This window comes from Polypterus senegalus, chromosome 4 (assembly GCF_016835505.1).
Source record: "Polypterus senegalus isolate Bchr_013 chromosome 4, ASM1683550v1, whole genome shotgun sequence".
In the NCBI taxonomy this organism is placed as follows: domain Eukaryota; kingdom Metazoa; phylum Chordata; class Cladistia; order Polypteriformes; family Polypteridae; genus Polypterus; species Polypterus senegalus.
This window is the reverse complement of record NC_053157.1, coordinates 109,486,430-109,499,879: the sequence shown is the minus strand read 5'-3', so window position 1 is coordinate 109,499,879 and position 13,450 is coordinate 109,486,430. Positions and strand designations below refer to the sequence as shown.

The following is a 13,450-nucleotide window of genomic DNA, read 5'->3' as shown; positions in this document are numbered from 1 at the left end:
CTTGAGTAAGTAGAGAACAGAAATAGAAAAATACACCGAGTGCTGGATCTGCATTTTTCTGTTAATCTAAGGAAAAACCTTATTTTAGTTTTACTGCTGTATTTCAGCTCACAACACTGATATAGGAATACCGTATGTGAATGTGAGAACCTATTAAACTGTGATAAATGTGAGTTTCTGTGTATTTTATAACATATTGCATACTTATAAAATGATTACACATTTTTTTTTCTGACTGTATTTGTGACAGTGTTTTCAATGTTTACAAAATATATATTTTTTTGTTTTACTCTAAATAGCTCTGAATTTATTGCACTGTGTTCCTCATGGTGGCACTGTTCCTTTGAACTGTTAAACTTATATATTTACAAGGTACTGGCAATGAATAAGCAGCCATTCATACTTTAGTAAATGTTTATACAGGTGTTGCAAATATACCTACATTATTTTTCGTATTGGATGAAATATAGTTTGTTTACTTTGTAGGCTGAAATAGAATATAAGGATATTTTTGGCAAGCATATTAAGATCAGTTTTCATAATCACTACAGCTTCATTAAGAAACCTGTTTAGAACACACTCTTCAGGATAAAAAATCCACAGTATTTACACAAGCTATTTTCAGTGTCCCAGGCATTGTGGAACTGAGCACAGGGATTCTAAATGAAGTTAATAGACCAGACTATGAGAGAGGTTTATTAATAGAGCCTGAAAGCAAAGGAAGAAAATTACGTAAAGCTAAGATTATGTGTTTCGGCAGATAAGGAAATTCAGAGACTCGCTGAATAAACAATCCTTCAGTTGTTTAGCTGACAACTAAGGCTAAAATGTGATTCACTTTTGTAATAAAGAGAGATGTTATTTGGTTATGCAGATGAGGGAATTAAATTAATTCATAACATAATAGTGCTATTTACAGTTCTGCTGATGATCTGATGTTTGTTTTTTCTTGTTTCCTTCTTTCCTGTGTTTTATGAAAACTAAAATGTACACTGTTGTTGCGTGTGAGTTTTACCAAATATTTCAAGCAAAGTCTATTTATTTTACTGTAATGACCACTCCTGTACTATGATTGTGCGGGATTGTGGAAGATAGGTGAAAAAGAGAGTGCAGGCAGGGTGGAATGGGTGGAGAAGAGTGTCAGGAATGATTTGGATATCAGCAAGAGTGAAAGGGAAGGTCTACAGGACTGTAGCAAGACCAGCTATGTTATATGCGTTGGAGACGGTGGCACTGACCAAAAAACAGGAGACAGAGCTGGAGGTGGCAGAGTTAAAGACGCTAAGATTTGCGTTGGGTGTGACGAGGATGGACAGGATTAGAAATGAGTACTTTAGAGCAGTGGTCCCCAACCTTTTTGACACCAAGGACCGCTTTACTAGAAGCAAATTTTTCCAGGGACCGTTTTGGGGGATGGGGGAGAGGATTCAGGGCAGGTTCGTAGAGCAGTTTTTACACAATTTATATTACATTTCTATTATTATTAAGTTATAATATCATAATGGAAATAATACAACTTACCATAATGCAGAATCAGTGGGAGCCCTTTTCCTGCAACCAATCGATCCCATCTGGGGATGATGGAAGACAGTGACACACGAAGTGTGTTGCTTATGTTCAGTCTACTCCATAATCTCATTTTGGTTGCTATCACTGCAGAAAACGCTGCCACAAAGATAGGATGTTGAAAATGGAAGAAGTCTTTTCAGTGCTTTTGTAGCAACCTCAGGATATTCTACTTTGACTTTAATCCAAAACGTATGGAGATTTGAAGTTGTCTCAAACATACTTTTAAGGCCACCATCATTTGCAACCTCAAGCAGTTGATCTTCTTCAAGCACTGACAAAGTTGAATAACCTGGCTTATTCACGAATGGGTCACGGATCCATTCCTTTCCATTTCGCGGGTCTTTTGTGGTTGGGAATATTTTTCAAACTCTATTGAAAGCTGAGATAGGTGATCATACACCAGCTGGGAGAAAGAAGGCCCTGGTTTGATATTTTTAAAAACCGCTGCTAACATTTGAAACATATGAAAAAATCCCAATATTCACTTGCTGGCCCCATAAATCAAGTTTGGCTTTGAATGCAGCCACTTTATCTGCCAACTTGAACAATGAGTACCTTCTGCCTCTGCCCCACATGCTGCCTCAGATTTTCCTCCTCGGGCTCCTCCAGCCTGGCAGGATACTGAGTCTGTAAAGGTGGGGTGCCCAATAGTGCCTGTATGCCTGTTCATATTGTGAGGTTTCTGAACTCTTTTGGGATCCCCCAAACGGGAACGTCACGCTGAAGTGCGTCCTGAAGCACGATTGCTGCGTCTGTGTAAGATTGTTTGTCCGTTGCTCCAGCAACAGGTAAACCGTCTTCCACAGACGCGGTGATCGCACTGGCGTGTTGTCCCGTTGACGGAGGTCCCAAGAGAGTTTAGAAACCTCACATTTTCTTGAATGAGTGCAGCATTAATAGGAATGTTTCTTGAACGGGCATCACTGAACCACATAAGAACTGTCTTCAAATGCAGCAGTTCACATACGTTTGCAACCTTAGATTTTTCTTCTTTTTTTGCATATAACTAAGACATATACATTGCATTTTTCATTCCAACAGATTGCACATCACAAACATTAACAAGTTATCTTTTTTTGTGTCTGCCGTTTCTGCAGGAGGGTGACAATGAGTTAAATTCCAGTGGATATTTTTCAGATGTTGACAAGCAATAAGCAAAAGGTATCACTGAAAACCACTGATAAACAAACAGCAAAAAAAAAAAACAACAGTACAAGGAAGTTTTGAAGAAAGAAAATTTTTTACAATGTTTGGGGATCATTGTGCACAACTGAGCTGCGACCACAGAACTAACTGCTATTTTGGATGATTCATTCAAGCATTTCAAGGTCACTTCGTTGTAATGAAATTATCTGCTGAATGTACTTCGTAGTAACGAGATTTCTGTAGACTCGTGTCATATGGGGAAACTGTCGGGACCATAAAAATACTTCGTTGTAATACTCTCTCACCTCAGTCCCTCTCCTTTCTCTGTGCTGCTGCAAAGCCCCGCCCGCCTAGCGTTCTGAAAAGTGCCCTCAGTGAAGAGGGCAACCATTTTGCTGTAGCCCATCACTAAATGAGTCTCCGTTGCCGGAAGTTCTCTTGTGGCCTGGGCTGCGAATCGGGGGTTGGGGACCCCTGCTTTGCATTGGTTTGAACATGTGCAGATGACAGATACTGAGTATATTGGGAGAAGGATGCTAAGAACAGAGCTCCCAGGGAAGAGAAAAAGAGGAAGGCCTAAGAAAAGGTTTATGGATGTGGTGAGAGAGGACATGCAGGTGATGGGTGTAACGGAACAAGATGCAGAGGACAGAAAGATATGGAAGAAGATGATCCGCTGTGGCAACCCCTAATGAGAGCAGCCGGAAGAAGAAGAAGACTCTAAGTAGAAAAATTTCAGAGAGAGAAAATATTCATTTTCAGAGTGTTGATGTGACTACCAATGATTATATGGCAGGTCTAAGGGAGAGTGTTATATAGAACAAGGTCACAGTGTTAAATGAGCTGAGAGAGATAGTGATTCTTGCACTAGCTATAAAGGCCAGCTTCAGAAAATATCAGGTGTCTGACACGCGTTGTTGGATTTTATACTTTGGTTTAACATCAGTTTTAATATAATTCCGCATATGTACGAAATTCATTATAGATCATTTAAGCAGTGATTTGTACTCAGCAGTTTGAAGAAAAAAATGGTTAAATAGTTTTAAACCCCTCTCTTTAGATATACTAGACTTATTTCTCTTATGTTTATGTTTATTGTTATGGTTGTTAGCCGAGATGTTGCTGTCACAAAGTCTTTTTGCATATAATGTTAATTTTGTAATATACTGCTGCTTTTGTGTTTTTGCTTAGACATACCAGTATATGCTGTGTATAGTGTTATTTTAATTCTTAAACTGAATATAAATCTTCTTGGGTTCCTTTGCTGACAATCCTAGTTATAGGCTCTTGCTTTAAATAGCAAATATACAGTGAGTCCTTGGGTTCTTTTGCTCTTTACTTCCTTCTATTTCTGCTATATCTGAATTGTGTTGTAATAAATTGGTGTTGGTGCAGTAAACTTTTCATGAGCTACTAATGCGTATATCAGGCAAGGAATACAACTTTTTAAATAAGCTACTGTGTTAAGGTCATTAGCATATTCACTCTAGTCAAGTTTTGTTTGCCATAGCTTTCTTCATTTTTTCAGTTATATTGTTATCATTTTAATTAACTATTAAAGATAATTATCTATGTACTTTTAAAGTGGTCTTCCTGATACAGTGAAAACTAATTTTTTAACTATTGACCTAACATTTTTGCTCATTTTCATTTGCTGCTCTCTTGGTATAATATTGTGTTTAATCTCATTTTCTGTTAGTGAAATGCAAGTTCACTTAGAATTTAAATCAGGAGGTTCAGTTGACTTATAAAAGAACATTCAATTTTAATAAAATTATAAAGAGGCAAAAAGATATTGTCCATTTTTTTCTCTTCTGCCTGTATAGTTCATTGTATTGCTGCACGATGAAGCACTGGCTAGTGAATCTGGGAAATATTTTCCTGCATGTAGCCAAATATAAAGTGTTTGTTGATTTCAAAACTAATTTATTGCCCATTCTTTATTCAAATTATCAACAAAGGCTAATGAGGCTGTCCAATAGATGGTCATAAATGACCTTTTCATCCCCAGAATGTTTCAGAAATAACATTCCATTCACTTTACTATAACTCTGGTAGAACTTTTGTCATAGCTTTATCTGTTTATAAAAGTTTGGCTTAAACCTCAATTGACCCATCAGTATATTTAAAAAAATAAATAAATGAATATGGTGTTGAGGTCTACTCATTTTACAGAAAGACATCAGACCAGTGGTTCTTAAGCTGTGGGGCGGGCCCCCCTAGCGGGGTGCGAAGTAACAAAAAGGGGGGCGCAAAGATGTGAAAAAAAGAAAAGAAGAATCAAAAATATGAAAAAAACATCTGTTGAAACCAAAACAAATTAACTTAAACTACATTCTGATACTAGAACAATAAATATAGAGTTAGATGAATGTCGATAAAAGTTAATAGTAGGTATAATAAAATATGCATCTACATTTCAAAAAAATGTTAGGGGGGACGTGATTAAAACTGTTATGAAAACTCGGGTCGCAAATACTTAAAGGTTGAGAAATGCTGCATCAGACTAAACACATGAAATACAAATATATAAGAATTAGTTTTTGTCAAAGTAAATTAACCAAATGTTGTTTGGCTCATTTTACATTTCAATGAAAAGAGGCATAATAAATTAATTGGTGTAAAAAATTCTTTCAAAACACAAAATATGGAGGTTGTGTATATTCATTGAAGTCAGTAAGGGAAGAGGGGATGTTAAATCAATCAGTGTATTACAAAAGAAATTGTTTTCAAATGAAGCAAAGTTAATGTCACAATGACTCAACCTGTGTTTGGTTGTCCTTCAGATTTATCAGACAGACCAACAAAAATGACCTCACTTTCTTTAGATAGTGTCCATGTTCACACCTCAGAAATTGAATACTGCCTGAATAGCCATGGCATTTGTTGAATACAAGAAGAAAACTTTTTCTTTCAAATAAAGAACACTGTTGCTTACGTTTAGTTTTTAAGTGGCAACTCTGCATGATCATCTAGATTTTTGGATCAATGTTTCCTTAGAGGATGAGTCAAAGTCTTTATCAATCCAAAAAAAGTCAGTGGTTGGTGAAGTGCGGACAGTACCAAAATTATATTATCAATACTGAGTTCATCTTGGATTTCAGGCTCCTGTCAATGAGTTTAAGTTGAGCCAAAACAAGTCCTCCATTTACATAATAGTCCTAACCTTTTCAGGGAAACCACCAAAAAATCTATGAGGATTATGAGAAAGACGTTTTGTATTATGGACTGCCTGACCGATAAGGATTCTTGTATGAGATCTGCTCTATGTATTTTGAGCTTGTAGAATCGTATACTGTCTCTAGCATTGCAAGTGTCTAATTAGTTTTATATTTTGTTTTTGTTTTGTTTATAATTGTCAACTTTGTTTTTTGTCAAACCCATCTTCTTTAATAATTTTTTCATTCTTTGTTTAAATTAAAATGTGAACTTCTCATCTTAACAGTGTCACTGTCTTCTAATAAATTCAGACTATAAGGATATTATTAATACTTTAAAAGTTTGGGTACTGTCTTAAATATACCTTTTTTTTAGGTTCATGAGTTGTTTGACTGCCAAGAGTGTGATAAAAAATTTATTTCAAGTAATCAACTTAAACGCCACATGATTACCCATTCAGGTAGGGGACTTCAAAATTAAAGCTGGTAGATCTTTAGTTAATTACTGTACACAACGTAGAAGGAATATTATTTTTATGTCAGGAGACTTGTAATTACATTTTAAGAGTTATGTGTAGTCAAATACTTAAAGTTGTGTTTCTAATAATGATTTCAGTTTTTGAAGTAGTTCTTTCGGATTAAAGGCAATTAATCTTAATGCAGTATTTAGTAAAGAGGACTGTAGATAATGTGACAGTTCTTTTGCATTGAACAGTGTTCATCTTCTAAGTACTAATTTAATGGGTTAAAATAATAGTCGTTAGATGCCTGTCTAATTAGTATGAGTCTCATTGTTTTCACTTAATTGCAAGACTCTCTCTTTCTCTCACTTATTTATCTTTCATCTTTCTTACTACAAAAATTGAGCATTAAGCACATCAACTCATTCTTTGCAGAGAAACGGCCATACACCTGTGAGGTCTGCAGCAGGTCCTTCAAACGTCTTGACCAAGTTACAGCCCACAAAATCATACACAGTGAAGATAAACCCTACAAGTGTAAGCTCTGTGGTAAAGAGTTTGCTCATCGAAATGTTTACAAGAACCACAAAAAGGTACAGCAGAGATTTTATTTTTCATGTTTACATAATGGCCAAAATTTCAATTAAGAAAAATGTAGAATTTGTTATTTGTTCATGTGTTGGTATTGTGACTTTAAACAGTATTTATTTGCCTGAGATTATATTTCACTATTCTCTCCATGATCAGCTTCAAGTACTCCTCCCACAGAGTCATTTTATTGTTGTCTATGGTAGCCTTAAGTGTTTGGAAACAATTTCTCTGCAATGGTAGAAGTGCCACACATCTGGTGCAATGATAATTAAAACCAGGTCATTCTTATACAGAGCTATTTTGTTACAGAAGTACACCTGAAGCAGTTTTAGTCAGTATTGGGTTACATTTTGGCAGTAGGTCATGCATGATTGTAATAAGATTGGCAAGAAGAATATTTGGGTTAACAATCCTGGAGATGTGAGCCTATTTTGTATATTCAAAGCAGTTTTAAATAATAAGACTGGGAAAAGAAAATTGTTAAATCATCTTAGTTTTTAGGTGCATGTGTATATGTGATTGTTTCACTATGTATATGGTATATTGATAATAATGTTGATTTAAGATATTTATTAATAAGTAATTACGTATCTGCCATGAAGGGATAGTTTTACTCTTTAATAGATCAGATAATTTATAACTTCTTGTGTTGTGAATCTTAGGTTAGCAAATCCATATTTTGGTGTTTTTGAATCATGGCAAAAAGTGTGACTGCTACATGTCTTTATTTTGTTTTTTTCAAAAAGAAGTAGTTGCTTTGCTTGTATAGCATATTTGAAAACAAGGCTGGCCTTATTGTTGGCAGTGCCTAGTTCAAGGACATTAGTTGCCCGATCTTTAGTGTGGCGGAGCAACAAGAGAACACAATTACATCAGAGTCTGTAGGTTGAAAAACAGATACCTTGGCTCTTTAGGTGGGTGCTTCTGTACATAGTATGTATCAAATGCCAGTAATTTCAAGAAGGAATAGCCATTTCCTGCAATAGTAATATTATGATATCTGGAATATATTTTTAAATCAATTAAATAAATGAAAGCGAGAATAAAATTAAGTTTTAATTTCTGTCAACAGCATGGACATTTCTGACTGTTTACATACCTTTGAATAGTAGTGCATTTGTACAAAAAATGAATAATACAACATAGTATAATATACACATTTTAATGTTTCCATAGAAAATAAATATTTAGATATTAAACAACTGCAATGCAATATATTAAAGAGAATGTAACAGATTTAGTTAAGTTAAAGGAACTTAACACAACTTTAGTTTTGGGTTTAGCAATTTAGGGTTAACAATTTACTTTCATCCTTTTATTTCATGGAAAACTTGTAATTAGTGCAGCAATAAACAGATATTTTACTAATTGATTATTTGGATAATTATGAGAATGATTACACAAGTAAATGGCGTATCTTAAAAGTAATGGCTGTGTTAAAGCATGTAGTTATTATATGAAACAAAGAAAAAAGGAAAGGAAAAAAATCAAAAAGGTACTAATTACATTCAAACTGGTTACTTGGAATGACTAGGTAGTCTTACTGGTATGTAGAATCAAAAAGAAATACATTATCTAACACAAACATTGCAAAACACAAAAATCAACAATAGTGTAAGTAAGCTGCATTATAAAATAAAATGAAAAATGATGCATTTGTATAATACCATAGTCCAAAAATACTGACTGAAGATGATAAACAAATGCATACATTTATATTGTAAGAGATACTACAGAATCATTATATTAAGTATAACAGAGAAGGCAGGTGTTACAAATGTAAATTTAGGCACAGTGGATGTAGGTTAATAATAATACAGGGTAAGTCAAAATTATGTTAACACTAATGGTACTGCTATGTATATTATTGTATACAATTTTTGTGGACAATATATGTGCCACGTATGGTACATGTGTTGAAAATGATGGCGAACAGGTTGAGACATTTCTGTAAATCATTTTGCACATATGAAGTATGTTTTGTGAATAAATTGTTTCTGCTATTCAAAAGTTAACATAATTTTGACTCACCCTGTATGTTATTTATTTAGCACCTCTCCCACGCTCAAGGCGCTTTCTGTATATATAAATTTAAATACTTCACACAATTTTATCAAAACTGGTAATACAATGCACAAATATTTTTATAACAAGACAAGAGATAATGTATTGTAAATATGAAAAACCACATTAAATGAGCAAGAGAGAGGGTATAACAGAAATTGAACCCCACTCTTTGTTGAGGACACCAATATATTGTCATTTCTGTTGCTATAATTGTATTCAATAGTGTATCCAAGGGAAAAGGAGAATGGATGGGGCTCAAAAGCTATGTGTTTTGGGGAAACCCCACTTCATCTGATTTTAAATCTGAGCTGTGCAATGCCTGCCACGACAGCCTGTCTAGAAAGAACAGAACAGAAATAATATTGTGAAATAAGAAGATTGTATGATATCAAGAAAAAGGTGTATTTATAGTTAAAACCTACCCATATAGTAAAGCACTTACTGTATATATCTGTCCTTTCTAGTGGAGATTTCAAAGAATATCAAGTGATATGTGTGACAAATACCCTCATGTTAGCTACAAAAATGTTTTGTAATGCGAAACAGTAGTGAAAAAGCAGCAAATACTCATATGTACAAAATGTTTACTGTTAAAGACTGAAAAGAACTGCAGCAAAATTCACAATGTTATTATGTACATCATTGGAATGCATTGGCAATGAAATAATTAAAGAAGAATCGCATGTACTTAGAATATATTTTTTGTGTGATATATCAAAAGAAACCAAGAGAGAAAGGAATAAAAAGATATTTACCCAACCATAGTCCACCACCTGAGAACGTAAAGGGGTACAGGAACAGTACAGTATTTCGTATAGTAGGGGTATTTGTAGGTAACAGCTCAAGTTGTAGAATTCATTTAGCCTGCAAGGACTATATGAATTGAGTTTAAAAATCCAAAATGATTCATGATATAGTCTTCTTTTTATACTTAATATTTTGATAATTTAGTATTTGCTACAGTGTAAATGTTTGTATTTGTTTATCATCTTTATTCAGTATTTTTAGACTATGGTATTATAAAAATGTATGTTTTTTCATTCATTTTGTTTCGTAACTCTGTTTCCTTATAAAAACAACTGTTGTTAATTTTTGTTGTTATACAATGTTGGTACTGAACAATGTATTTCCTTGATTCTAGATAATAAATAAGGATTTTCCATTCTTAGTAGTCAGTTTGAGTATAATTACAGTTTCTTTGATTTTTTTTCAAGTAACAGCAACCTGGTTTAACATAGTTAATTTGAAATTTGCATTTTTTGCTGCAATAAATATAAGTTGGTACTTTTAAAGTTTTTCTATGAAAATTATGGCATGTAATTTACACCAGGAACTCTACCTATATAGTGTATTTTGCCCAAGTAACTGAAATTAATACTTTGTTAATAATGTTGACCAAGCTTTAAAAGATGTGGATTTAAAGTTATTAAAATAGAGGGAAATATTGCATGTCTTTTCATTATGTGTAATCTGTCGTCGTTAATACACGAAAGTGACATTTGTAAGCACAAAACTGGCTAGGGGTGCGCTAATGAAAGGTTATTGCTTGATCACAGCACCAAAGCCTTTAATTAGTAATGTTTTGAAGAGCATCTAAATAATTCAAGGATGATGTGACACTGCTGTCGGTTTCTGGACCAAGAGCTAACCCGTTCAATAAACATACATAAACAACCATTTATCAGGTGTAACAGCATGACCTTGGACTATTGTTAAAGCACAAAAGCAGTTTTCCCATCAAAAGCTGCAACTACCAGCCGGAGAAGAATTTAAGATTTTTTATATACAGTAAACAGTATTTATAGATACAGTGGACCCTTGACTTACGAACACAATTGGTTCACGAGGGTTGGTTGTAACTCAAGTTGGTTGTAAGTCAAGACTATTTTATCCATTAAGAAATAATGTAAATACCCATAATGCGTTCCGAACCTCCCACAGCAACACTTACTTAAAGTTTTCATAATAAAAAAGGGTTGTATAATGTGCATAATTTACCAAAAACGCCAATAATTTTTCTAATGTGCTAATCAAACAGTTCTAAAAAGTGCCTAGACTACCAGAAACAACAATTTCATACTGCACTCACCATTTAAGTTGACATCTTTGGCTTGCAGGATAGGAGGAGGAGGAGAATGAAATGGAAGGTGGTTATTGTTTGGAAGGAGAGTCCCCTTCCATAAGAACATCAGGACTCTTGCTCCCTGGTGTCCTTTCTCTCCTTGGGAGAGGCTGTAGCCCACTAGGACCTGCTTCTGGCTCACTAGGTCTCAACCTTTTCGGAAATAAAAACTGGTCTAAATTTTCTTCCAAGTCTCTTGGGTGAGCAGGAGCATTGTCCATGATTAGGAGAGCCATGACTGGTAAGCCTTTGTCCTCTACATATTTCTTAACAGTAGGACAGAAAACCTCCCTGATCTACTCAAAAAAAAGCACTCTTGTTACCCAGGCTTTTGCATTAGATCTCTACATGACCCCTAGCCTATTCTTCATGGCTGTATGTTTTCTGAACACTCTAGGGGTCTCAAAGTGATAAACCAAGAGAGGCTTTATCTTTAGGTCGTCACTCGCTTTGGCACATAACAATAAGGTTAGCCTATCCTTCATAGGCTTGTGGCCAGGCATTTTCTGCTCTTCCTGTGTAATGTATGTTCTCCTCAGCATTTTCTTCCAGAAAAACCCAGTTTCATCACAGTTAAAAACTTGATGAGAGCAAAAGCCATTTCTCTTTGTTATCATTTCAAAGTGGCGCATGTAATTTTCGGCAGCCCTTTTATCAGCACTGGCTGCTTCACCATGCCTAACTACGCTATGAATCCCAGTTCTTGCTTTAAAATTGTAAAACCACCCCTTACTAGCACGAAATGTTTCACCACTATCACTTGTTGATGGCTTATCCTTTAACAGATCTGCATTTATAGCCCTAGCTTTTTCACAAATGATTGACTCAGATAGGCTATCGCCTGCAATCTGCCTTTCGTTTATCCACACTAATAGCTTTTCTACCTCGTCTAACACTGTTGATCGCGACTTACTAATTTGAGTAACACCTTTAGCAACACTAGCTTCCTTATACAAATCTTTTCGTTGTAAAATTGTGGAGATGGTGGATTTCGACATGCCGTACATGCTAGCGAGATCGTTCACACGAACACCACTCTCATATTTACGCACAGTTTCCTTCTTTGTTTCGATCGAGATTGCTTTCTTTACCTTCGTTGTCTTCTCTTCCTTACTTAGCTTCTTTGGGGCCATTTTGATAGTAATTATCCAAATAAATTATATAAATCACTGCACTGAGAAAAAATACGTCCACAAATACACGTATCTCGACTCCGACTGCCGCTTGCAAACGCTCTCGGCTGTTTGTTTACAATCCCGCAAGCGGATACACGTGACCGCATCCGGGTCGTAACGCAAGTTGTTGGTCGTAAATCAAAACAAAAATTTTTGTCGTAAATCAATTTGTTCGCATGTCGGGCCGGTCGTATGTCATGGGTCTACTGTATAGCGGGTTGGATGATGGATGGATGGATATATATAAACTGCTCAAAAAAATTAAAGGAACACTTTGAAAACACATCAGATCTCAATGGGAAAAAGAAATCCTCCTGGATATCTATACTGATATAGACTGGGTAATGTGTTAGAAACGAAAGGATGCCACATCGTTTGATGGAAATGAAAATGATCAACCTACAGAGCCCTGAATTCAAAGATGCCCCAAAATCAGAGTGAAAAAATTATGTGGCAGGCTAGTCCATTTTGCCAAAATGTAATTGCAGCAACTCAAAATTGTACGCAGCACTTTGTATGGCCCCTGTGTTCTTGTATACATGCCTGACAACATCGGTGCATGCTTCTAATGAGATGACAGATGGTGTTGTGGGGGATCTCCTCCCAGATCTGGACCAGGGCATCACTGAGCTCCTGGACAGTCTGAGGTGCAACCTGGTGGCATTGAATGGACCAAAACATAATGTCCCAGAGGTGTTCTATTGGATTTAGGTCAGGAAAGTGTAGTGGCCAGTCAATGGTATCAATTCCTTCATCCTCCAGGAACTGCCTGCATACTCTCACCACATGAGGCCAGGAATTGTCGTGCACCAGGAGCCACTGTACCAGCATAGGGTCTGACAATGGGTCCAAGGATTTCATCCTGATACCTAATGGCAGCCAAGGTGCCTTTGTCAAGCCTGTAGCGGTCTGTGTGACCCTCCATGGATATGCCTCCCCAGACAATCATTAACCCACCACCAAACTGCTCATGCTGAATGATGTTACAGGCAGCATAATGTTCTCCATGGCTTCTCCAGACCCTTCACTTCTGTCACGTGCTCAGAGTGAACCTGCTCTCATCTGTAAAAAGCACAGGGCACCAGTGGTGCATCTGCCAATTCTGGCATTCTATGGCGAATGCCAATCGAGCTGCATGCTGCTGGGCAGTGTGCTCAGGGC

The 13,450-nt window shown here is 35.8% G+C and overlaps 1 protein-coding gene across 3 annotated transcripts in view; it reads left to right on the top strand.

Moving 5' to 3' along the window:
• Positions 1-13,450, top strand: part of prdm5 (PR domain containing 5) — a 316,540-nt gene that overhangs the window by 120,275 nt on the left and 182,815 nt on the right. For all 3 annotated transcript variants that reach the window (XM_039751133.1, XM_039751132.1, XM_039751134.1), the window contains 2 exons: positions 6,250-6,334; positions 6,770-6,927. In XM_039751133.1, coding sequence (XP_039607067.1) covers positions 6,250-6,334; positions 6,770-6,927 — 243 coding nt within the window. The remainder of the gene's footprint in view (positions 1-6,249; positions 6,335-6,769; positions 6,928-13,450) is intronic.